This window comes from Dipodomys spectabilis, unplaced genomic scaffold (genome assembly GCF_019054845.1).
Source record: "Dipodomys spectabilis isolate Male_0828 unplaced genomic scaffold, ASM1905484v1 ptg000119l, whole genome shotgun sequence".
Taxonomy (NCBI): Eukaryota; Metazoa; Chordata; class Mammalia; order Rodentia; family Heteromyidae; genus Dipodomys; species Dipodomys spectabilis.
This window is the reverse complement of record NW_024870796.1, coordinates 335227-360639: the sequence shown is the minus strand read 5'-3', so window position 1 is coordinate 360639 and position 25413 is coordinate 335227. Positions and strand designations below refer to the sequence as shown.

Here is a 25413-nt window from a genome sequence, read left to right as displayed (position 1 = left end):
CCTGCCTGGGCTGGCTTTGAACTGCAGTCCTCAGATCTCAGCCTCCAGAGTAGCTAGGATGACAGGCATGAGCTGCAAGAAGCTCTTGCAGCAGGACCCTGCACTTTCTCCAGCCTCAGCACAAGGAGCAGGCTGGTGACCGGTGAGGTACTTCAGGCCATGGGGCAGGCCCAGAGTAGGGATGCTGTGAATCTCTCCCAGATGCCCTGGCTTCCCTGCCTGGCCATAGAGGTGGGGTGCTTTGTTCAGGGGGTCACTGTGGATCTTTGCCATCCCTCTTTCCTCAGCCTCCTCCCTCCTTCCTCATAGCTTAGCCATCTCAGCCCTGGAGTGCTTGGCAGTGTCACCAGTGTATTGCATTCCCTCTGCCAGTGTCTTTATCTTAGTCAATATTGATCTGGCTTTTTCAAGTACTTCCTTTTTGCCCTTTCCCCATCCAGGGACCTCCTCTCTACCGGGCCCTGCAGTAGAGAGGGTGGAAAGGCGCCATCGGCCAGGCTTCTCCTGTGTGGGCTGAGGGTCTTGGTGAACATGATAGGAAAGCTGACCCACATAGCTGAAGCAATGACTGAAATTCAAAGGATGCGTGCGTTCTGCCTTCGGCCAAAACGTGCCCCAGATTCAAATAACAACGTCACCACACCCTTGCTCTTCTCGGCTATTGTTTTACAGAAGTGTCCTCTCTGGATGATGAGCCAGCAGCCGGCAATGCCAAACCAGAATGCCAACTCAGTCTCAGGGGTAGAAGCCCTGCTTTTGTTTCCAGAAGGCTTCCGTGGGTCCCCAGGGCTCTAAGAGGGAACATGGCAGCAGTGGCCAAAGAAACATGGAGTTGATTTTTACCTATTTCTGCTTGGGCATAAATAGTCCTTTCATATTCAAACTTAGATTTATTGTAGAAGCAAACACCACAAAACAAACCCCACCACAGCTGACTCTTTGAATCAGGGCTGTTCCCACCAGAACATCGAAAAGAAGGCTGGGCAACAGCAAAATCAATGTTGTAAGTATAGAGCAGAACCCCAAAGGGGTTGGGAAGGCCCAGAAGGTGCTGTCTGCGATCCAGGGCAGAGGAATCTCTGGCTCTTGCCTTTTGCTAGCCTCCTGGATGCCCTAGAGAACTGGTGACCAGCCTGTATAGCTAGGATGGTTGGGTCCAGTTAGTCCACGTGACAGGGCTGCTGCCCTCTAGTGGTCATCCCTGAGCTAGTGGGACATCAACTGGGCCAGCCTGCTGAGGACACAACCAGACCGACAAGACACACATCCCATGAGGCTGCCACCACTCTGGTGACAGAAAGCCCTGCAAAGATTGTAAGCAGGGCCCAGGCGCCCTCTGCTGTCCCCATTGGGGAATGGCAGCTGATCGGAGGATAGAAATTCACTCAGGGAACACCTCTCCTTGTTGTTTCCTTTGGTTACTCTCCCATTGGACTAGGAGGGAGATTAGATCAAAAATGTACAATTGTAGCTGGGTGCTGGTGGCTCATGTATGTCTGTAATCCTGGCTACTCAGGAGGCTGAGATCTGAGGACTGCAGTGTGAAGCCAGCTGGGGCAGGATAGCCCGTGAGACTCATCCACAAGCAGCCATCAGGAAACCAGAAGCGGTGCTGTGGCTCAAAGTGGTAGAGCACTAGCCTTGAGTGCAAAAAGTTCAGGAGCAGCACCCAGACCCTGAGTTCAAGCCCCATGACAGACAAGAAAAAAAAAACACCCCAAAACAAATACAGTTGTCACTCCATTTACCGTCCACTCGTTGTAACTCAAAAGACTGGCATCAAATGTATTATTATCTTCTGTTAAATATTTTAAATCTTTTCAGAGAACATTGTCTACAAAGGCATAGTAAGTTTTCTTCCCCAGTACATTTTTTTTGGGGGGGTACAGTTATATGGCAGGAAGGGGAGGGGGGACACAAACAGGTAGTATATACCACAGGACAAGCTGAGTCCTGCACCCACATGGGTGGCTTTGGTCCTTTGAGTCTCTGTTAAGCCTTGATGCAAGTCCCCACGTGGCAGGTGGCATGCAGAGGAAGGGGCGGATGTGGGTGGTTAACCCAACGGTCATCCCTGAATTCATGGCATCACAACACGCTCGGTAGGGAGGGTCTTCCTAGCAAGTCCCTGCTCGCTGCATGGACGTCTGTCCTGCAAACGTCTTGTGGGGATGGGGGTGGGGATGGGAGGAACCATCTCCTTGTTACTAATGGAGATGAAGAGCTTCCTGTTGGGAGATGGCTGGGAGGTTTGCACAGAGTGACTCCAGGGGGAGGGAGGGCCTCTCGGCCCTTCCCCACTTTGAGGACAAAGATGCCAGCCCAGGCAAAGGGAAGGCAGAAAGCAGTGTCCTTAAAGGGCTACAGGCATGCCCATGGATAGAAGAGTGCTATGGGGTAACTGTTCTCTGTGACACTCGAAGCCTTCCTCAGTGAAACCATTGGAATTTGTCTCTCGGAGAACACGGAGGTCCCCAGAACAAGGGGAAAGAATCACACAGGGCAGCTGTAGAACGAGTTGGGTTTTAGGTTCTTGGCCAGCCAGGTGGGAGCTAAGGAACCTTCTCAAAAAGAGACAGGTGTTAACCGAGGTGTCTGTGCTGAAGGCCTCTGACTTTGGGGGGCAAAAAAAACAAACAAAATCTAGATTCATGGGGCTTCCCTTCCACCTGAAGTTTTGAAAAGTAAATTCTTCACAGCAGCTGAAATAGTCTCTAACCTTCTAACTGAAAAATAATAAAAATAAAAAGAATCTGTTCAACGGTTCTCTTCAGTTCTCGGGGTGGAGACTCTGCTTCATGCTTTGTAACTGGCTCATCCCATACAAAAAGCTACCCCGTGAGCTTCTCGGCCAATTCAGATGCCATTGAGTTCAATGTCCAACAAGGGTTGGTCCCTGGCCTGGCCACTCCCAATAGTTTCATGCAGGAGAGGAACCTCCCCTACCCCACCCCGGTCCCCAACTCTTCATTGGGGTGACACTGGGATGGAAATGTGGTATGCTCTCTTCAGTGCTTGAGAGATAGCCACCTGCTTCTAGTCCTTCTCCATGGGAATGGGTGGCTGCTGGAAAAAGGACTATAAGATGGTGGCTCAAATCTAGCTCTACCTCAGTCACTCTGCAACTCTTCAGCCTCACTCACGTGCGCGTGTGTCATACAGGAGTACAGGAACCACGTGGCTCACACTCGGTGATACAAAAGAGCTACTGCAGAGGCCTTGAAGTGCCTAGCCCAGGGACCAGCTAAATGGTGGTTGAATCTGAAGGAGAGATAGAGCCAAGGGTGGCCTGGGACAGGTCTTGTGGCAGAGTTCAGGGGAGCCCTTGAACTTGACGTCCGGCTCTTCCCAGCTATGGAAGCTGTACAGAAGGAAGAGGAAATGCCTCCCAGGCTGGTGTCAGGGGAGATGCATTCCCAGCCTGGATCTCCGACCCTCTTGTTCACCCTTGGCAGGGATGTCCCCTTCTTCCCCCACCCCCCAGATTTCAGAACTCAAGGGACAAGGAGGTGTTGCCAGTGTTGCCTTAGTAGCCGTTGTCTGTGAAGAAGGGCGCACCCCCCGATGGGGTGTGGCAGGCCTCCTCACACGGTTGTGAAAGCTTCCCGTACTCCGTGTTATAGAACCCCTGGCCCGCTTGTCCTCCACCCCGGTTGGTCCTCCGCCGCCTCCCCTGGAGGTCAGGGTGTGCCCGGCTGTCATCCACATCCTGGCCAGGTCCTTTACAGCTGCTGAGACACAGAGGAGAAGGTCAGTAAGGCCAGCAGAGGAGACTGGACCACGTTCAGGCTCTGAATAGAATCGTCAAAGACACAGTTGGAGGATGTACGCCTGCTCAGAGACATTGGGAAACACCCACAGCCTCGTCTTAAACCACAAGCCAGAGGAGCTGATACTCACTGGGGATCCCTCTGCCCCAAACCTAGACACAGGACCATGAAAATGTTTGACTTCATTCCCCTACCCCTGCCCCCCACAAACAACAACAACAACCCCTCTGCTTCATTACACTGAATGCACCTGCCTAGTTCTCATGCCTCTGGTGGGGGAGTGGGGGCACTTTCTCCTGGCTCATTATGAGAAGAGCGCCCTCTGTTGCCATTTGCTGAGAAGTGCAATGTCCTGAATGAACGTGTGTGTGTGTGTGTGTGTGTGTGTGTGTGTGTGTGTGTGTGTGTCTGTCTGTCTGTCTGTCATTTCTGGATACTCTCTGGCTTCCAGGAGACCCATTTTTTTCTAAAACCCAATTTTTCTGAGGTCTAGAGGACTCTCCCTGCTCATTGCTATTTTGGATGTATGGCCATTCCTATGCCCAGAGGTCTCTAGCTTGTCTACCTATCTTGAGCAATCTGTTTTTTTACTCAGTTACTTAAGCCAAACACCTAAGCTGCTGCCCTTGATTTTTCTGCAGCTTTCGTATCTCACAGAAAGAAAAGAAAGAGGTGACACCCACAGACAGAATTCCTGTCCATTCTTACTACGGAAATGTCCACCGACACCTTTCCCACCCCGTGGCCTTACATCAGGGAGCCTACCATCATTGCAGGATCAGAAATAACGCCCCCCACAACCACCCCGGCAGGTCTCTGCCTCCAGTACTGCCTCCCCAAGACCCAATCTTTAGAGAGATCCTTTAAATTAGACATGGTATGAGGACCTCCTCTGAGAACACCCTCCAGTGGCTTTCATCGCTCCTGTAATTAAACCCAGCTTCTCACCATGGCCCGTGAGTCTCCGCAGGTTACCCCCTCCCTGCCTTGCTGATTGCCCCACTATGCTAAATCCTTAGTTCCCATGATGAATTTTCCTGGAAATAACTGATTTATTCTTGTTTTGCTTGGCACATGCTATTGAGGTAATCCTGATACTAATCTCACTTTCTCATTCTTGCTCTCTTTCTCAAGCCAAATAGTTCTAGATATGTCTCCAGAGCTTGATATTTTCCTCGGCGTCCCTCCAATATGTAGATTCAGCTCGTCTTTTATTTGTGTTATCTTGAATATAAGTTGAAGCAAGTGATTTCATTCCACTGCATTTTCCTATTCAGGGGCTCCCATGTTATAGGTATTATATATCTTCTCATCTTCTATGTTTGATACGTTCACATCTTTGTTCCCATGTTATTTTCTTAATTCTTTTTGGGACTGTTCTCTATGACCTACGCTGTATGATTGGTTACGTTGACATTATGCTTCAGATATAGTCAGAGAATTTATTTTTCCTTCCTGCATTTAGTCATTTTGTATCTTCACAATTGTCCATTTCTATTTCTGAATTAGTTAACTTCTGATTCATGGTGCAGCTGTTGGTTTTGTGATGTATTTCTTTCTTGTTGGCACACGGTGTTAATTTTCCTTTCTGAAGAATGTCCTACTGTGACGTTTTCATTCTAATTTCCTGTGTTAGTCTTATAATAACTTCACATGGATAATGCTTATATATCTATCTATTTTTCCAAGGCATGATTATTCCTGTTGGAATTTCCTACAGCATGAATAGCAAGTTCCCCAGGCAAAAAAAGGGGCATATTTAGACAGTATCATGGTTTGAATGTGTTCCCCAAAGCTCAAACGTTGGGGACTCAGTCCCCAAAGCAACAAGTGTGTGGAGGTGGGACCTTAAAGTTAGTCACGCAGTGAGGTTGCCTAGCAAATCCATGTCATTACTACAAGAAAGGGTTTATCATAAAAGCAGATGGTGGCACCAATATATATATATATATATAAACTCCCCAGCCTCCAAAATCACAGGCCTACTGAATTTCTTCTCATTACAAGTTACCCAGACTCAGGTATTTTGTCAGAGCTACATGACAGAACTGAGGGATGTGGCTTCCCAGGTTTCCTTATTCTGCCCTGTCAGACTCACCACCTTCTTCCCACTCACGTTCCTCGTGGAACTGCCACTGAGGACCAGGCAGCCCCTTATCTAGGGGCTGATGGACAGCACTGGATGCTGCTATTCATCCATGATAGCCAATGATAAGCCTGGATCTCCTTTTATCTAGATCACACTGCAAGGCATGCCATCTGCCATCTTTAGCATTCACTGAAGAGCAACGCCACCCAGAAATGAGGAAGAGTTGACTCCCCATGGGAGACCCTGAGCTAGTGGAAACCAGGGGGGACCCGGACAGATAAACCCCTCCTCTTTCTCCTCACAGACTTGGAAGTGAAAAAGAATGTTTCAGTCATGCCATCTCAAGAGCAATGTGGGCATCAACTTGGTGGATATTTTCAGTAGACCTTGGGCTTGAACTCTGGGCCTGGGCGCTGTCCCTCAGCTCTTCAGCTCAAGGCGAGCGCTCTACCACTTGAGCCACAGAGCCACTTCCTGTTTTCTGGTGGTTTATTGGAGATAAGAGTCTCATGGATTTTTCTTCCTGGCTTTGAACCACGATCCTCAGATCTCAGCCTTCTGAGTAGGTAGGATTCCAGGTGAGAGCCACCAGCGCCCAGCCCTTTAACTCTTTCATGTTCCTTTTCTTTTTCTTTTTTTTTTGTCAGTCCTGGGGCTTGAACTCAGGGCCTGGGCACTGTCCCTGAGCTTCTTTTGCCCAAGGCTAGCACTCTACCACTTGAGCCACAGTGCTACTTCTGGCTTTTTCTGAATAGTTTATTACAGATGAATGGACTTTCCTGCATGGGCTGGCTTCGAACCATGATCCTCAGCTCTCAGCCTCCTGAGTAGCTAGGATTATAGGGGTGAGCCACCGGCACTAGTACCTGGCCACAAAAGGTGTTGAATAAGACTGACAAGACACAGTCAGTTCCCAGCTTCCCTTGCTAAACCCCGCTGAAGGATTTCCCAGCATAGACCATGCCCAATCCTTGTAGGGGTGTAAGTTCCACAAGTCCTTACCTGAAGCTATCTTCTTGTCTATGTCTACTTTCTATCCGCTCAAACTCCTCCGAAGCCAGCACCATTCCGCTGTCTGTCTGGTTGTCCTGTGCAGAGAGAATGGGCTTATGGGAAGCAGTTCTGCCAGGCAGCTGGTCTCCCTAATAAAGCCCCTTGGTGTAATGAACATAGGCTGAAAATAATAATGTGCGACATTAAAGTAAAACAGGTTCTAGTGGGGATGGGGGTGTGTGTGGGAGAGGAGAGGGAGATGGAGTTTACAACAGAGGAGTGTATGAATGAAGATGAAGGGTTGAAGTAATCTGTTGCATGTATAAAAATAGAATAAACCAGGCCCTGGTGTCTCACACCTGTCATCCTTGCTACTCAGGAGGCTGAGATTGGAGGATTGAGGTTCAAAGCCAGTCTGGGCTGGAAAGTCTGTGAGACTCTTATCTCCACTGAACCACCAGAAAACTGCAAGTGGCGCTGTGGCTCAAAGTGGTAGAGCGCTAGCCTTGAGCAAAAAGAGCTCAGAGACAGCACCCAGGCCCTGAGTTGAAGCCCCACAATTGACAAAAAATTAGAAAATAAAAAAAAAAGATAGGTTAAAAAAGATCTCTGTGCATTTCCCTCAGTCCTACTCTAAGGAACACATCCCTCCTTCCTTCCCTTACCACCGACGCTTTATAGGTGGTAGGGGTCATGGGAAATTCTTCAAACGTCTTCATCCTGGAGGAACCCTCTGTCTGAGCCCCTCGGGCCAGGCATCCAGGAAAGGACACACAGTTGTAGTATCTGTGGGAAGAAGAGCACAGAACCTGGTCTCCTGAGAGCCGCCTCCTCTCCTCCAGAGGCGGGCCTCTTGGCACGTCCTTCCATAGTAGGGAAGGGATGCCTGTGTCAGAGGCCTAGCCCTCTCCCAGCGTCCTGCTTCACATGCACATCCCACCACGCCAGCCCTGTGACCCGGGGCGCGTCCCTGTCCTCACTCCTCCAGGACTGTGTTTCCTTTCTGATGCAGGGGCCAGAAAAACCACCGGGAGCACCAGGAAGGCTCCAAAGTGAAGGGGAGGGCTGAGGGGCGGTGGGACGTGGCACAGAGGAGCAGCTGAGCGGCCGATCGGCCTGCTGCCGCCCCAGGCCCGGCCCAGAAAGCTCTGCCCAAGGCTCTCTCAGTGGCACAGGTGGGAATGTGAACAAAGCCGCCTTCTGGGGTCTAAACTGCCAAGAACAAAGAGACCTCCAGCCCAACCCTCTGGGAACTCAAAAGACGTCTCACTTCTGAATATGGGCCTAGGGGTGTCCATCCCCCCCGGCTCCCAGGGTCTCTGGGGGTGAACCCCGCCCCTTCAACTTGGTCCTCCGGCCAGAAAAATGGGCCTACGCTGAGTGAAAGAGGGACATGGCTTCAGGGTACCCCCTTATGGGCTCGTGCTGCTAGATTGCTCCTGGGGGTGGCGGTGTTGAGGGGGTGGAACCTTGAAGGGGAGGAGCTCAGGGCAAGGTAATTAGGTCCTGGGGTACTACCCTCAGGAAGGATTAATGTAGTTCTCTTGAGAGCTCTGTTAGCTCGAGACAGTGGGTTGGTATTAAGCTAGCCCAAGTCCTTCCCTAGAGGTTACACTCTCCATTCTCTCTAGCTGAAAGGTAAGTTTTGTTTCCTCTATACAGTACCCACCCTCAGGCATTTTGTTACAGCCATGGGGAATGGACAAGGATCCCAGCAGGCAGAGAGGAGGCACAGAGGGTTAAACCTCAGACGGAGAGCCGCCAGGTTCCCTGGGTCACCAGGGCATCCCCCCAACCCCAGTGACGTCATCCAGGGTCCTCTCGCGTCACTGCAACACCACTCTTCCTTGATGACTCAAGAAGATGAACTATACTGCTTTTCAAACCGCTTCCTCCACCAGCTCTCTTTCCCAGACCCCCCCAGGGGGCGCGGCTGACCTGGCGGCCAAGCTGTGGCGATGCATGCTGGGAGGGCTGTCCTCTGCCTCGGCCTCAGCCACATGCAGGGCTGTGGTGGACGTCTGCAGGAAGCCGCCCTCCTCCGAGCTTTGGGAGCCACAGCGGGCCATGCAGTCTTGCTCCTCCTCCTGGCAGGGAGAGGGGAAAAGACCAGGGTGAGAGATCGGCCTGTCTTCCTGCACTTAGGACTGGTGTGGATTCTTTTTTGTTGTTGTCGGTCATGGGGCCTGAACTCCGGGCCTGGGCACTGCCCCTCAGCTCTTCAGCTCAAGGCGAGCGCTCTACCACTTGAACCACAGCGTCACTTCCAGTTTTCTGGTGGTTCATTGGAGACGAGTCCCATGGCCTTTCCTGCCTGGGCTGGCTTTGATCCTCAGATCTCAGCCTCCTGGGTAGCTAGGATTATAGGCGTGAGCCACTGGTGCCTGTTGCTGTTAAAATTTAAATAGTGGTGGTGGACTTGGGTTTGAACCCAGGGCTTTGTGTTGCTCAGCTTGCTTGCTCACAGCTGGGGCATGCTCTCAGCACAGCTTTTGGCTGTCTAATTGGAGATGGAGTCTCCCAGACTTTATTGTCTGAGCTGGCTTCAGCCTCCAATCTTCCAGGTCTCAGCTTTCTGAGTAACTAGGACTACAGGCAGGTGTCATTAGCACCTGGCTTTAGGCACAAGAAAGCCAGGGAGACAGGGCTGCCTTAGAAGATACATGACCTTTGCCTGGTGGCTGAGACATGGGCAGGATTTAGAAGGGCTTGGAGGGACAGCCAGGGCCAAGACCCGGGGGTGAAGGGGTCAGGGTGGAGGTGATGCTCACCTGCAGGCCCCCACTCTGAAGCAGGTCCCCTAGGATCTCCACCAACTCTGAGAAAGCAGGCCTTGCTTTGGGGTCTCCAGACCAACAGCTCAGCATGATACGGCGTCTGCAGGGTGAACGTGGCTTTTGATCTGTAGTCTGGGTGCACCCCGACCCTCCCGCCTCTCCCGATGGTTTGCCTGTGACTCAAGGGTACCCCTCCGGAAGGATCATGTGCTAGATGTCATCATGAATGGGTTAATGCTGGGGTTTTGTGCAGTGGGAGTCAGGTCTCACAAAGGTCATTTAGTCTTCCAAAGACCAGGCCCTCACGCAAAGAGCCTGTCCCCTCTCCAGCCCCTTGCCTTCTTGTCGTACTGTGTCTGCCATACTGTGTTGCAGCCAGAAGGCCCTCACAGAACTGGCTCATGGCTGCTGTCTTGCTCTTGAACTTCCACAGCTATGAGCTAACTAAAACCTCTTTTCCTTACAAAGTACCCAGTGTCAAGTACTTCGTCATAGGAGCAAAGCCCATGCCTCGTACCCCGCTGCTCAGCCCACCTCACGCTGAGTCTCAGCATTTGCTGCTGCCTCTCCGGGGAAACCCATCTCCAGCTGTCTTCACTCCTTTTCCAAGTCCTACCTCAGTCTCCCCTCTGGTGACCCCCCCCAGATGCTGTCAAGTGTCCTTAGAGCACCCAGGTTACCCCTCTTTGTACTCATCACGCTTCTGGTCACGTGACTATCTGTGTGTCCCCCCCCCCCGGGACAGGGGTCAGGCCTGTGGGACTCTCTGGAGTGGAGAGGAGTTGTTAATGGCAGTCAGTAATGGAGCGAGACGCTCTGTCTATGGCAGACCAGGCTCCCATCCATGCCTGCTCTGTCTCCGTAACTCCCCCACCCCACAGTGGCTAAGTCCCTACCCCTCTACCTGTGCTTGCCTCTTCTACACCTGTGTGCCCCTCTTTCTACCTGCCTGCCTCCTGTCCCGAAGCCCCACCCCTTCCCCCTCTCCCCTCCCCGGTGCCCACACATGCCTGCCAGCCAAGACACTCACATGGCGGGAGTGGCCAGCTCCGGAGCCCTCATCCGGGTACCTTCTTTCAGTCGCTGGCAGAATTCCTCATTGATCTGCACCCCAGGATATGGGGAGGCCCCTGACAGAAAAAAAAGCAGGGGTGGGGGGGGTGAGTGCCCAGGCTCAGCCTCTGTTTCCCCTTGTCCTGTTCCCTCCTGTATTTCTCTTCCCCTCAAGGAGAAAGAGGCCTAGGGCAGGGGTGGGGAGAGGGCAGGCTGGGTGGGTCGGGCCTTTCCTCGAGCTCCAGTTCTCCAATGGGTTAAAAGAGGACAAGGCTACTTGTTTGCTATGGGTGCCCTGAGCATCCCCTTACCCAACATGTATCAGCGAGGGCTGTTAGTGGAAGCTTCAGCCTGTGGTGTCTGTGAAGCTACTTTCAACAAAGCCTCTCCTACCTCTAGCTGCGTCTCCTGATACCCTGCCCTGCCTACACCCTTCCCTCCTCCAGCAACATGGGCCTTAGGCATGGTCCTCACTCTGGATTGCTGCCCTCTGAGACCACTGTCTCTAACCCAGTCCATTTCTCCATCCATTCAGCTGTCTACCCATCCATCTGTCCATCCATCCATCCATTCTGTCCATTTATCTATATGTCCATCCATCCATCATTCATCCACCCGTCTACTCAATCATCTACATGTCCATTCATTCATCCATCCATCTGCTCATCCATTTGTTCATCCATCCATCCATCCATCCATCCATCCATCCATCCATCCATCCATCCATCCATCCATCCGTCCATCTGTCCATCCATCTATGGCACTGGGATGGCCTGGCTTATGCTAAGTACATGCTCCATCACCACTGATCTACACCTACCCTACACCCCTCTTTGTGTAGCCCCAATCCTTCCCAACCCCTCTGATTTATACACCTCCCCTTCATCCTCCAAGCATCCCTAATCTCGTCTGCCCTTTTACTTGCAGTAACAGTGTGTGTCATGATGGCGACCTGGTGCTATCTCATTTTTCTTTTCATTGCTTCCTTCCGCCTCTTATGGGGCCTTCCTGTTCCCATACATGGTTTGCATTAATTAGGTGCATTTGTTGAGAGAGCCCTGAGCTCCCAATGGGACCCACAATGAGCTAGAGGCTGCCAGGAGGAGGAAGGTTTTGCTCAGGCACAGAGTCCTGGAGGTGCCAGGGTGGCCCCGATCGGAGGCAAAGGCCTGTGGGAAGCTGGGCCAGCCTCACCAGAAGTCAATACAAGCCTCACTGTCTCTGGCTGCCCCACAGGCACCCCTGGAGGTTTCCGCAGCAGGACACCCTCCCACCCTGTCATAAGAATAGGATACCTCATCCTCCACTTACCCAGGGAGAAAATCTCCCAGAGCAATACCCCGAAGGACCACACGTCGCTCTGTGTGGTGTACACTTTATCAAAGATGCTCTCCGGGGCCATCCACTTCAGGGGCAGCCGAGCCTAGGGGAGGGCAGAGGGAATTGTGTTCCATGAGGGACCAGGAGGGGGATGAGGGAGACACTGGGATCCCCCCACCCCAACACACATTACAGAAACACACAGCTTCCTTCTGTGTGTGGCTGAAGGTGTCTTTCCTGCCGCTGCTCTGTGTCTCTCCAGTTCCCTGTTCCCTGAGGTTTCTTAGAGGAAGGAGGATGTCCCTCCTTTCTCCTCCCTCCCTCCCTCCTCCTCTTTGTTTCTTCTTTCTTTCTCTCTTCTTTCTTCTCTTTTTCTTTCTTTCTTTCTTTCTCTCTCTTTCTTTCTCCTCCCTCCCCTCCTATCACTCCCTCCATCCCTCCCTCCGTCCCTCCCTCTGTCCCTCCCTCCCTCCCTTCTTCCTTCCTCCCTCCCTTCTTCCTTCCTTCCTTCCTTCCTTCCTTCCTTCCTTCCTTCCTTCCTTGTGCCAGTCCTGGAGCTTGAACTCAGGGCCTGGGCACTGTCCCTGAACTTCTTGACTCAATGCAAGATTCTACCACTTGAGCCACAGCTCCACTTCTGGCTTTTTGGTGGTTAATTGGGATAAGAGTCTCAAGAACTTTTCTGCCCTGAGTTGGCTTCAAACTTTGATCTCAGCCTCCTGAGTAGCAAATATAAACAGGCTCACTCTTTCCTTCATTCCTTCGTTCCTTTGTTCGTTCCTTCCTTCCATCTGTCTTTCTTTTGTCTGCCTTTCTTTCCTTTTTTTTTTTTTTGGTACAGCCCAAGCTGGTCTCAAACTGGCAGTCCCTCCTGACTCAGTCTCTTTAGCGTGATGATTACCCTTGAAGCACCACAGCTAGCTCCTGCAGCTCTGGGTCACTGGCCCCATCTCCCAAGGTGATGTGTCCCTAAATGCTTTCACCATCTTCCTCAACAAACATTCTCCGTGTGCTCACCGATACCCATGTTAGAAGCAGGAGCTACTCCTGACCCTTCCCCCTGGGGCCTTTCCATGCATCCTCCCAATCACCTGTCTCTACCTGGTAGCCTTAAGTACCATTGTCCTTCTGGACTGATCTCTGCTTCCAGCCCAGAACCCTCCATCTGCTCTTCCCACAGCTCTCAGAGAGAAGCTTCTAGAAATGTACATCTGATCCCCACCCCCACCTGCCCCTACATCCCCGTGAGTTAGAAACACGGGCACGTCGCACAGAGTGGACATGCTGGGCAGGATCGCCACCACCCCGTCTCCTGGACTCATCTTACTCATTCCCCTAAGGAACCTTCTCTGTCCTGTTCTCAGCCCGAACTCCCCTCATCAGCTGTGGATCCCTGTTCAGCCTCCTGCCTCTGAGCCCTGTGATAAGACTGACACTTCCCTCAAACACAGATGGACCAGCCTGTCCATCTCCAGACAGGCAATACTCTGTAGCCCAGCCCTCAGTGTTCACCAAATGCACCGAGGTACCGCGCAGAATACAACTTCCAATGGGAGGACCCGTAGTCCCTTGTTCCCATCTCTTGTCTCTAAACACAACCAAGTTGCCTTAGCTCGCAGGGTTACTATGCTCCTCTTAGGCTCAGTCCTTTGGACTTTGCTGGGCTCCCAGGGGCAGTGAGTCAGTCCCCCATAGCAACTGGATAGACGGCTGGCTGACCAAGGAATCGCTGTCACCTTCAGCCAACACCACATCTGCTGCGGGACACACAGGCCTGCGGTCTCACCCTCCCGCCTCTCCCCTTCTCCTGGTGGCTTGCACTCACGCTGCCCTTGCGGACATAGTCAGGGTCTTTGTAGATATCGCGGGCGAGGCCAAAGTCACAGATCTTCACTATATCGCTCTCTGACAGTAAGATGTTCCGAGCGGCCAGGTCTCTGTGGATGCACTGGGTAGGGATGAGGGGAGGTCAGTGAGTGAGATGGATGAGCTCAGATCCTCCGGCCTGGAGCTCAAGCTGGGGAGACGCCCAGAGGATGTCTTTGTCTGAGTTCTTTTGGGGGGGAAGATTTCTGTGCATCACAAGGAGAGACAGTGTGAAACAGGATAGCAGAGAAAGTCAGAGAGTGGGCTGGATTCATTCCACCTGCAGCTCTGTCATGGACTAGCCAGGTGACCTAGAGACCTGTTCCTACTGATCCCAGGGGGTGAGGAAGGGACTCCACCCACTTATGACATGCCAGCAGGTTTCTACCTCTCACCTGCAGAGGGCCTGACAGGTGTTAAGAATCTACCTTGCAACTTCACTTAATATAATTTTTTCCCCAAGTTTTCCATTTCCTTATGAATGGAACAATGTTACTCTTTCTGATGAAAGCATAGAATTCCCCTATATATATATATATATATATATATATATATATATATATATATATATATATATCACATTTTCTTGATCCATTCATCTACTGAGGGACATTTGGGTTGGTTTCATATCTTGGCTATGGTAAATAATGCTGCGATGAACATTGTTGTACTGGTGGCTTTGGTGTGGCCTTGTTTGTGGTCAGTTGGGTAAATTCCCAGAAGTGAGATTGGAAAAAAGTGTATTAAGTGAAGTAAGCCAGACCCAAAGAAAAGCAAGTGGCATGATCTCCCTCATTTGTAAGAACCAGAATACGTATATGATACTCTTAACAGGGGATCTCAATAACCCAAATGCTTAGTGAAAAGGACTATATATATATATAAAAGCATATTAACATGAACTACAACTTATAGAAACAAGAGGTTCTCATTAGATCCTGTATATAGTTCATTCTTTTTTCTCTATTTTTTTTCTTTCCTCACTTCTCTTAGTTTTGAGTACCTCATGTTTTGCATAATAGACAATGCACTATGTGGAAGGAAAAGGGAATCCTAGAAACAGCAGAACAATGGGTGAGCCACAGCAACATTGATACTCACTTGACAATAAGTAGAGTATGAACATTACGACTCGGGGAGAGGGTAGGGAGGGATAAGTGGGAAATAAAGACAGATGGGGTAACAATGATTAAAACCAAATGTATTTATTGCCTTACTATATAACTGTAAACCCTCTCCCCCCCACCCCCAGCTCATCACCTTTTCAATTAAAAAAAAAAAAAAAAGAATCTACCTTGCGAGAGGCCAGAAACTCCATTCCTCGGGCCACCTGGAAGCTGTAGCAGACAAGGTCTTCCATGGTGAGGGGGCTCAGCCACAGGTCCTCCACTACACAGAGGAGAGAGGCTGGGCTCAGGAGAAGTCTCCTCCATTTCTCCCATCTCCACATCAGCTCAGGAGGGCGCACCCACCACAAGGGGCTGGAGGGTCCCAGGCTCCGTGATCCCAGGCTACTTCAGCGCCAAGGATGATTGTGCCAATCAGGCATTAAGCAAGGGAGAAGCCAGAGTCTCACCTTCTTGGACAGGAGGAACCCGCCCTGCCCCTCCCTTGCCCATCAGGAGGCGGGCGAAGAGCGCTCTGTCGCTGCTTCCGGCTCTCCTCCCATCAGTCTTGGCTCCCTCCACCATGGCGTGGAAGCGCCTTCGTTGCTCAGGAGACTTCTCCTGCGGACGCACAAAGTGATCTGGAAACGTCCTGCCTCTTTCCCTCCCCATTGGGGGGTCTCCCATTCCCAGGCCCAGCCCACCTGCATGCCCACCAGCCTCCCTGCCCCCTGCAAAACTCCCTGCAGCTGGCTGGGGTACCCCCACTTACTGCATAAGGACTGAAGGTGTCCCTCTTGGCACGCAAGAAGTTGGAGAGATTGCCGTACTTGCAGAACTCCACTATGACCATGAGTGGGCCTAGGACGCAGGACCGTGAGCTGACCCTGCCTGCCTGCCACCAAGCCTCTCCTTCCACGGTCCCACCAGACTCCAGCCCATCCCAGGCCTAGCCACCGCAAGAATTGGCCCCTTCCCGCCTGGATCTATGCCCAGGAGACCCCAGTTTCGTACCGCTGGGCTTGGTGCACGCCCCCAAGAGGTTGACCACGTTGAGGTGGTTGCCAATGTGGATTAGGATCTTGAGTTCAGACATCAGGGCACGGTGTTCACTGGCTGTGGCGCCCTCTGGAGGAGACCAGGGGGCTTAGCATGATGGCAGACCCACCAGTCTCCTTCCTCCAGTCCCTGGCAACCTGGATTTCCAGACACTAGTGCAGGGTCTCCAGCTCATCCTCTTGACTTCCCTGAGACACCAGGCTCAGGCTGAAGTCAGCCTCTGATACTCGCCACTTTCCCACTCTGGGTAGGAGTCTAACTCTGAGCCTCAGTTTCCCTTCCCGTGCCATGAGTCTCACCCCGCACGGCAGCCCCTTCTCCTGGCTGACTTCCCTGACACACCTTTCAGCATCTTCACAGCCACTGTGTCACAGCTGCTGCCTTTGCTGATGCCGAAAGCCGAGGCTTCCACCACCTTCCCGAAGGCCCCATGGCCTAGAACTCTCCCTGTGGAGACAGGTGAGCTGGAGGGGGTTGGGGAGGGTGGAGAAGGGTGGGCTAGCAGGGGTGACATGTCCCAAGGGCTAGGAAGGAAAGGTCAAGTGCAGGAGGGAACATGGGGTGTGTGTGTGTGTGTGTGTGTGTGTGTGTAAGGGGGGTGGGGAACCTCTTTTGCCAAACAGGAAGCACAAAGGCAGCAGGAGCGGGAGAGAGGGAGAGGACAGACAGACAGGAAGGCCTCAGCATCCTCTCTAGGCAGGTGTGATCGGTCCACCCTGCTCACAGCAGCAGGAAATGACCTTGGGGTGGGGGCAGGGGCCTGGGAACTAGAAGCCCTGGCGGTGATTCTTGGGGGAGGTGTGGGGGGTGGTGGTGGTCCATTCAGGCCCAGATGGCACAGGTCAGAGCAGGTGGAGTCCAGGAGGGCCTTGTTGGCACAAGTTCTGAGAAGAGAGGCCTTTCTGGCATTCCAGTCTGTCAGACCCAGCGGCGGCTCGGCTGAAGCTGTCTCTGCCAGGCAGTGCATGATGGGTAGTGGTGATGTGTTGGGGGTGGGGTCTCACCAAGGTGCAGCCGCTCCCGGGGGAACTCCCACTGGCTGGCATCATAGGACAGATATTCACACTGCTCCTCCAGAGGCACCTCCCCAGGGTCCATGATGATGGACAGGTAGCCGGTCTTGATGTCCGCATGGGCCGGCTAGGTGGGGAACAGGTTATTAATTTAGGCATCTTATTGTGGCTGGAGTTAAAAAACATCACCCACCATACACAAGCCCTGGCTTCAGAGATGTCAATCAAGGAAAGGAGGGACTCAGAGACTTCCTTGTTGGAATCCAGCATGGAGGACATGGAACTTTCCCAGGACAGATAGGGTGTGCATGGAGGTCTGCGGAGGATGTAGGGATGCTTAAGAGGGACCCCACGAAGAACCCCGGGAACGTCAGGGGAGGCACCTCACCCTCCTCATGTTACAGAAGATGAGGAGGAGAAGGACCCAGAAGAAGACAGCGATGACTCCGGTGCCGATGAGAATAATGATCTCCATGCTGCCTTTATCCTCGGAGCCTGAGTGGGCAGAAAGCGGATGTTATATGAGGGAGAAGGAAGACGGGGCCTGCGGGAAATCGTGCCTTCTAACGGGCACGACCTGTAGTGAGCTGCCCTGGAGAAGGAGCTGGTTCCGGGTGGGAGGTAGGTCCAGGATTGCCTGGGGTGGGGATGGTGAGGGGTCAGACCTTCCACAGCCACGCTGGCAGAGGAGTTGACGCAGCCTTTGGCGTTGCACACGCTGCAGAGATAGTGGCCGGCGTCCTCCTCACGCACCCGCTGGATACTCAACTTCTGGTTGGAGTCAGCTAGGTCGATTCCTGCCAGGGGGTGGTGGATTAAACATTCCAGCTTAGATGGGGTCTAGGTACCTGGGCCTGGCCTGCCTCAGGGGCAACTTCTTCCTTACCAGATTCTTCTTCCAGCAGCCTTTCATCTTTGTACCACACAATGCTGGGCACGTGTGACCCGGCCACTGCGCATCTCATCTCCAAGGAATCGCTTACATTCACCAGGAGGTCTGTCAGGTTCTGTGTGAGCCGAGGAGCTTCCAGGGCTGGGGCAGAGATAAAGAATGATCTAGCCGGGCACTGGTGGCTCACGCTTGTAATCCTAGCTACTCAGGAGGCTGAGATCTGAGGATTGTGGTTCAAAGCCACCCCGGGCAAGGAAAGTGTGTAAGACTCTTATCTCCAATGAACCACCAGAAAACTGGAAGTGGTAGTGTGGCTCAAGTGGTAGAGCGCTAGCCTTGAGCTGAAGAGCTAAGGGACAGCGCCCAGGCCCAGAGTTTAAGCCCCACAACTGACCAAAACAAACAAACAGAACAAAACACAAAAGAATGATCTAAGCAGAAGGCATCTGGGAGTGGGGTACTCTTAAGGCTGGAAACTGGGGTGAAGGGGGAAGATGGGTACCCTTGTACTAAACATGCAAAGGGGGGCTGAGCACATCTGCAGTGGGGTTGGGGTGGGGGGGAGTGTGGATGCAAAGGGGGAAGCAGTAGAGGCTAGATGAGAATCTTGGCCCTCCCCCCATCCTCCTCCTCCTCCTCCTCCCCGCCCAGCCAGCCTCACCCTGCACTGACAGGTACTTCTTGTGACAGTGTTTGTCCTGACTACGCCGGTCTTGAACCTCACACACATAATCGCCTTCGTGTTCAGGCGCCACCCGGGGGATGTTGAGGCTGAGTGTGGCATGGCGCGTCCCGGGCGTTGCCTCTTCCAGGCTGGCATCCAGAGGCGTGGCGAACAGGTGCACGTTCTTACAGTCGAGCAGGAGCGGGTTCCCGTGGGCGTCGTGCAGCGTGGACAGGTTGAGGCGGTACCAGCGCAGATGCTGGTACGTGTAGTTGTCTGCCCGGCAGCTGAGGCGCACAGACTGACCCTCTAAGGGCTCCTCAGAGGGTTCTGATTCGATACTGAAGCCATCTGGTATGGCTGTGTGGGGAGAAAAACCCCTGTGACACTCTCCAGATGTGTGCTCACCTGTCCACCTGTCCCACTGCCTGCTCCCACCTTCCCCTGGGCCTTCCAATGCAGCAGATCTCCATCGAGGGTATATGCATCCTGTTCTTTCTCATGGGTGTGCATTACGAACACCCAGGTTTTCAACCACTCAGGCCCCTTTCTTCTTCTTTCCTCCATCACTGACCCACGTGAGCCGTCTGTAGTCAGCCTCACCTCACAGGATTTCTCTCTGCCTCTCCATTTCTCTCTGCTTCTCCCGGATAAGCCCCTACTGGGCTGTTGTCTGTTTCTCTCTCAGGAGCCCGGATCAACAGGTTCTCTTGTCCCCAGACTCCGTGGAACCCTGGTCCTCTTGCTACTGACCATTCCCTACCACTCTCTTCTTTCTAAAATGCTTTCTTCATTAGCTTTTTTTAAAACCACTGCCACATTCTTGATAGTCATTTGTGTCTTGTCAGTGCTTTTAGGTTAATCATTGCCCCAAATATTTTCTCTGGAGGTACCCTCATCTAAACCCCTACACCCAGTGAATGCCTACTCTCCTGGGCCTCTGAGCTTTTTGCCAGAGGTTGAAAATCAGAGAAAACTTTGGCTCTTCCCTCTGGGGAGAAAATACACACATAAACCACAAGACTCCAGGGCTGAGAAGGGATGGGAGGTTGAGAGAGGTAGATGGAGCTCTAAGAAACAGAAACGTACCCCTGAGGAAGAGACCTTCAGGACTGAAGGAGAGAAGGTGCCATTCCACCTCAGCATACCAGCACCGAGTGCCCATATAGTGATTATCTCTCAATGTGTATCCCTTGGACCCTGGATATCCCCCTCTTGGGTGTCTGTGATCACCAGAAACTCAATCCTCCCAAACTCAGCTCTTGACAATGTACCCAGTCCTGCCCAGGGGAAGGGGTCCGCCCGAGGGACAGGCTTGTTACTCACTGGTCACATAGAAGTAAATGAGCCGCTCATCCTGGCCCACCTTGTTGAAGACCACACATTTGTACATGGCAGACACGTTGGCATCTTGGATCACCAGCTTGCTCACCGTCTAGGCAGAGCACAGATATAAGAATCCATTTTCAACTTGATTTTCCCTGAGTTGGACCCTCTCCTTCTGCAAGGAGACCAATGTGCCCAATAGCAATGGCGGGCGGGCGGGTGAGGGGATGGGGAGGCAGGCTTTGAAGGTGGGGATAACCAAAACTCAGAGAGACAGCATCAGGAATATGAAAGAGGAGGAGGAGACAAGGCCCTCAGAGAGAGATAGAGAGATGGAGAGAGAGAGAGAGAGAGAGAGAGAGAGAGAGATAGAGAGAGAGAGATAGAGAGAGAGAGAGAGATTGAGAGACTGGGGCCATATTGAGGGGTTGGTTTGGAGCCAGTTTGGAAACTTTTAAGCCAGGGATAAAATTCAGACTGTAGTCATTTCCAGGGGACACTCACTCCCTAACTAGGGTCCCTAACTGTGGTTTAATGTCAACAATTGGCCACTATGTCAATCTTTGTGATGTGCCCCACCTTAATTAACCCCAGAGCACATAGCACCTCTCCCGATGTCCAGGGTAATCTCAAGGGGGAGGAAGGGTATCCTAGGTTTCCAGAAAAATTCTGCCCTCAGGGAGTAAGGAACTTGAGAACTAGAGGAGGAGAGAGGGCCATAGGCCCTGCCTACCCTCCTAAGACCCTCCCACCCCCACCCCAAGCCGGGCACTTCCTGGCCAGGCCTGGAACAGGAAGAGGCTCTGGAGGTGTGTAGGAAAACAGGAAGTGACTGTAGGAAGTGGGTGCCTTTGTTCAGTCCCCCTCCCCCTCCTGGCTTCTTCTCAACATTGCCCCCAGGCTTGGTCCAGCAACTCAGCAGCCTTCAGTGGAGATTCAGTCAGCCCCCCCAGCCCCGGCCAAAGAGCTGGCTCCTCCCCCTACCCCCCAATATGTAAGCAGGGAAGCTGAGGTCCAGACACAGCAAAAAGACCACACGTGTGTGTGTGTGTGTGTGTGTGTGTGTGTGTGTGTGTGTGTGTGTGTGTGTGTGTGTGTGTGTGTGTGTGTGTGTGTGTGTGTGTGTGTGTGTGTGTGTGTGTGTGTGCGCGCATGCGCGCGTGTGTTGTTTTGCCAGTCCTGGGGCTGGAATTCAGGGCCTGGGCACTGTTCCTGAGCTGCTTTTGCTCAAGGCTAGCACTCTACCCCTTGAGCCACAGCGCCACGTCTGCCTTTTTCTGTGTACGTGGTACTGAGGAATCGAACCCAGGGCTTCTTGAATGCTAGGCAAGCACTCTACCACTAAGCTACATTCCCCGCCTCTGCGATTTCCTACCTCTGCAGGCTTCGTAGAAACAGAGAAGGCAGAAGAGAGCCCTCTTTACCTCCCTTCTTCTTTTCCCCTGGCTGCCACATACCTTATTCTTGCCCTCCACAAACTCTGTCCAGGTGTCCAGGCTCTCAATGGGATTCACAGCGTCCTGCATGGTCACCTGCCTCCAGTCCCGGCACTGTGGCATGCGATCTCGTTGCTGTCGCCGCCGGCTGCCGTAGACCAAAAAGTTCATGAACAGATCAGAGATATGGGCATCCTACACACTTGGACTACTCTGTTCCACTTTGGTTGTACCCTTTTTTATAAAGTCCACCTTGAATTCTGCCCACCCGGTTCCCAGAGGTACATGTTTACACCCTATTCCAGAAAGCCTACTTTAATCTGCCTCTGATATTCTCTCTCCCTCCCCCCCCTCTTTTCCCCCTCCCTCCCAAGCCTGTCTACAGCAGCACCTTTGTCTCCTTTTGGGATGGGGATGGGTGCAAAAGAGGCTCTTGCCTGTTCCTAGAGAGAGTAGCAGGTCTCCCTAAGGATCTTCCAGTTGGTACAGAGAATAATGGCGGGTCATCAGAAGGAAGCGAGCTGGAAGGTGCCACAGTGTAAGAGACAACTGTAGATGCTCTTGCTGGGTCCTGTGAGTTCACTCAAAGTTCCCCAACTTTGTGACTGTGTCTTTTGAGCTGAGCTACTCTCTGTTGCAATCAACTTTATGATCTCCCTGGGCTCCAAGAAATGCCCGATTCACAGATGAACATCTTGAGATGTAAGCAAACGACCTCTCAACCATCTTAAAGAAAACAGCCCCAAATTCAGATCATCTTGTGTCTATTCTGCTTCAGTTAATAGATTCTCCAGAACTCCTCTTAGGGCAAAGACTGAGCTAATGGTCAACCGGGCCTACACAGCCTTGGGACTATTTTTAACTCTCCAAACCTTCCTCACCTTCCTGCCCCAATTCTCCCTATTTAACCTGAAGCCAATGTCGGTACCCCTGAAAATGGCTGAAGATGTACTCAAGTGCTGTCTTCCCATGGCTGCCACATTAATAGTTCTCCTCTCTCTGCCCTTCACCAGGACTTGTTATTTGGCATGGTGGGGGGGGGGCGGGAGAAAGAAGTCAGAGATCTAATCTGGGACTCCTGGACTTTGGGCCTAAAAGCCCAGTTTTACCAGTATAAGTTGCATGATATGTGGTCTAGAAGATTCCCTTCTATGTCTTGGATATTTCAGGCTGGGTTGGACTTACAGGCCATTCCTGGGCTTCTCCCACTAGTGGACAGAGCCACATTCTGTGGGAGAATTCCTGGGCTCTGTCCCCCACCCCTTGGGACTGGTCACTCCTGCTCAATGCCCTTCACTGACCCCTAGAACCTTGGAGCCTGCTGCTCACCTTGGCAGCTCTCTTATCCCCTCCATGTCTGAGTGGTCTCTGCTACCTGTACTGTTGACATTGAGCGTAGAGAAGAGGAATTTGGGTCGGTCAGCACTTGGGCTGACTCAGTTGCTGACAGCCGTGACCTTATGCAAGTTGCCTCCTTTCTTTGACTCTATTTCCTAATGTGATGGGCACTAAGATGAGCTAAGGTGTGTGAGTGTGCCTGCTATGTGAAAGCTTTATGATTCTGTCCCAGGTTTGCCCACTCAAGGGGAGGGGCCAGCCCTGGTTTCCAGAGTCACCTCTTTTAGTTTTCCCTGGGACGCAATTACATCTCTAAAGGACTTCATTCTTCTGGGAGACAGGTAAGGGCAAGCTCCATCCCTTGTGCCCAGTCTGGCCTGCTGTCATAGGACTAAGGGAGTAGCTGGGCTTTGCTCAGGCAAGGTGAGGCCAGGAATTGCTTATGGCTAGATTAATATCGCTAAAAATATCCTTACGACCCAAAGAAGTCTACAGAGTCCATGTAATTCCTATCAAAATGCGAGTGACATTCTTCACAGAAACAGGAAAAAAAAAAATCTTAAAATTCATCAGGAACTACAAAAGACCCCCAAATGATCAAAGCAATCTTGAGCCAAGAGAACAAACGTAAAGGCTGCCTATTACCTGACTTCAAAGCTAACTTTCAAAGCTGTGGTGGTCAACACAACACTGTATTAACATAGAAATGGACATTGAGTGGAACAGAACAGAGAGCCCAGAAATAATTCAGAACATTGATAGCCAGCTGGTTTTTGACAATGTGATCAAGCACACACACCAGGGAAAGAACAGTCACTTCAATCTGTAGTGGCAAGAAAACTAGATATCCATATGCAGAAGAATGCGATTCGATCATTCACAAAACAAGCGACTCAACATGGATGAAAAGATGGACATGGGAAGCTACTGGAAGAAAACATAGAGGAAAGGCTTCATGACGCTGGCCTAGGTGAGGACTGGATGCATAAGATCTCCAAACACAGGCAAGAAAAGTAAAGATAGGGTTTGTATTTAAGAGAAGGGTTCCTGGCAGGGTAGAGACAGTTCTGGATGGCAAGAAAGGCCGGAGTTTACTCCCAGCTGAGGTTATAAAATAGAGGAGATTGCGGTTGGCTTCACACTCACAGGCTGCGCTGGGCAAAGGTCTTGCAGGGTGTCCAAGGCCTCCAATGCCACTGGATGCCCAGAGGTGGGGGTACCCCATAGGCTGTGCAGGTGAGGGTCTGGCGGCTGTGGCGGGAGTAGATGCTGGGGGAGGAGGCCTCCTTCTCGTGGATGTGGGGGGGCACTGGAAGCACAGACGGCTGCTCAGTGGTCCCTGCTTACCACAGGGACCCACTGGCCTGCCTGTCCTCTCTCCCACATTACCATTCACAACCAGCTCCAGGCTGATGTTGCGCTGTAGGCCCGCTGCAGAGTTCCACAGAGCCAGGGTGTAGACGCCCGCGTTGGCCTCCGTCACCTCCTTGAACACTAAGGCATGTGGACTGTGGCGCCCGGCCACTGCCTTTTTGTCCTTGTACCTGGCCCAGGAAGGGAATTCGGGGGCTGAATGGACCTCACCCAGCCCCAAGCTGGTACTCCTGCCCTCTCGAATTCAAATCAGTTCTAAGTTTTCCCTTAGGGGCTCAAGTCCATTCTATAATAGTGTATTTAGTGCTCTATTTGCATATAACCTACGTCCACCTCTGTGAATATCTCAATCTCTAGAAGACTTCTCCTCCTCCTCCTCCTCTTCCTCCTCTTCCTTCTCCTCCTCCTCCTCCTCCTTCTTCTTCTTTCTCCTTCTTTTTGGCCAGACCTGGGGCTTGAACTCAGGGCCTGGGCACTGTCCCTGAACTTCTTTTGCCCAAGGCTAGCACGCTTCCACTTGAGCTACAGTGCCACTTCCAGCTTGTTCTGTGTATGTGGTACTAAGGAATCGAACCCAGGGCTTCATGCATGCTAGGCAAGCACTCTACCACTAAGTCATATTCCCAGCCTCTAAAGTTCTTCTCCTGCCTGATACAGTGTTAGTGCTGGGTACATAGTTATTACAGGAGTATAAGGAATGAGGGCAAGACAGGGCACAAAAGTCTACTCATGTTTGGTACAGACACTGATTTTTCTTTTCCTTCCTTCCTTTCTTTCTTTCTTTCTTTCTTTCTTCCTTCCTTTCTTTCTGTTGTGGGATTTGAACTCAGGGCCTGGGCTCTGTCCTTGAGCCCTTTTGCTCAAGGCTAGCACTCTACCACTGTGAACCGCAGCACCACTTCCCGTTTTCTGGTGGTTTACTGGATATATGAATCTTACAGACTTTCCTGCCCTGGCTGACTTAAGACCACGATCCTCAGACCTCAGCCTCCTGAATAGCTACAATTACAGGTATAGGCCATACTGATTTTTTTCGAATGCTTTTAATCTCTGCTTGGCTAGATCTGAGGATGCAGAACATACACAGATATGGCCAACCCACATTTCGGCAGGAAGAGAAGGCCAAGGGGCCTGTCTTCATGGGCTAGGCCTGGGCGAATGGCAGCTCCAGCCAATATATAGACAGGAAGTGCAGCCCACGAGGTAGCAATTGCCTGGCTCTCTGATTTCTGGTTCTGTCCTTTAGTGAACTTTCCAGACAGGTAGCCTCCCCAGGATCTTTGTGCTTACTACAGCCTTTGCTTGGTCATTCTTTCCTGTAGTTGGTGATTTGCATG

At 51.9% G+C, this 25413-nt stretch overlaps 1 protein-coding gene across 1 annotated transcript in view; it reads right to left on the bottom strand.

The window, feature by feature from the left end:
• Nucleotides 1–1748: 1748 nt before the first annotated feature.
• Flt4 (fms related receptor tyrosine kinase 4) overlaps nucleotides 1749–25413 on the bottom strand; it is a 43490-nt gene continuing 19825 nt past the window's right edge. The window contains exons 9-30 of the mRNA XM_042688989.1: nucleotides 24092–24246; nucleotides 23849–24011; nucleotides 21386–21512; nucleotides 19929–20037; nucleotides 18600–18962; nucleotides 17933–18079; nucleotides 17712–17843; nucleotides 17435–17541; nucleotides 17038–17173; nucleotides 16376–16480; nucleotides 15989–16102; nucleotides 15747–15835; nucleotides 15445–15595; nucleotides 15163–15257; nucleotides 13828–13950; nucleotides 11994–12105; nucleotides 10660–10759; nucleotides 9624–9729; nucleotides 8791–8939; nucleotides 7518–7638; nucleotides 6862–6947; nucleotides 1749–3731 (exon numbers count right to left, since the gene is read on the bottom strand). Coding sequence (XP_042544923.1) covers nucleotides 3527–3731; nucleotides 6862–6947; nucleotides 7518–7638; nucleotides 8791–8939; nucleotides 9624–9729; nucleotides 10660–10759; nucleotides 11994–12105; nucleotides 13828–13950; nucleotides 15163–15257; nucleotides 15445–15595; nucleotides 15747–15835; nucleotides 15989–16102; nucleotides 16376–16480; nucleotides 17038–17173; nucleotides 17435–17541; nucleotides 17712–17843; nucleotides 17933–18079; nucleotides 18600–18962; nucleotides 19929–20037; nucleotides 21386–21512; nucleotides 23849–24011; nucleotides 24092–24246 — 2995 coding nt within the window. The 3' untranslated portion in view covers nucleotides 1749–3526. The remainder of the gene's footprint in view (nucleotides 3732–6861; nucleotides 6948–7517; nucleotides 7639–8790; nucleotides 8940–9623; nucleotides 9730–10659; nucleotides 10760–11993; nucleotides 12106–13827; nucleotides 13951–15162; nucleotides 15258–15444; nucleotides 15596–15746; nucleotides 15836–15988; nucleotides 16103–16375; nucleotides 16481–17037; nucleotides 17174–17434; nucleotides 17542–17711; nucleotides 17844–17932; nucleotides 18080–18599; nucleotides 18963–19928; nucleotides 20038–21385; nucleotides 21513–23848; nucleotides 24012–24091; nucleotides 24247–25413) is intronic.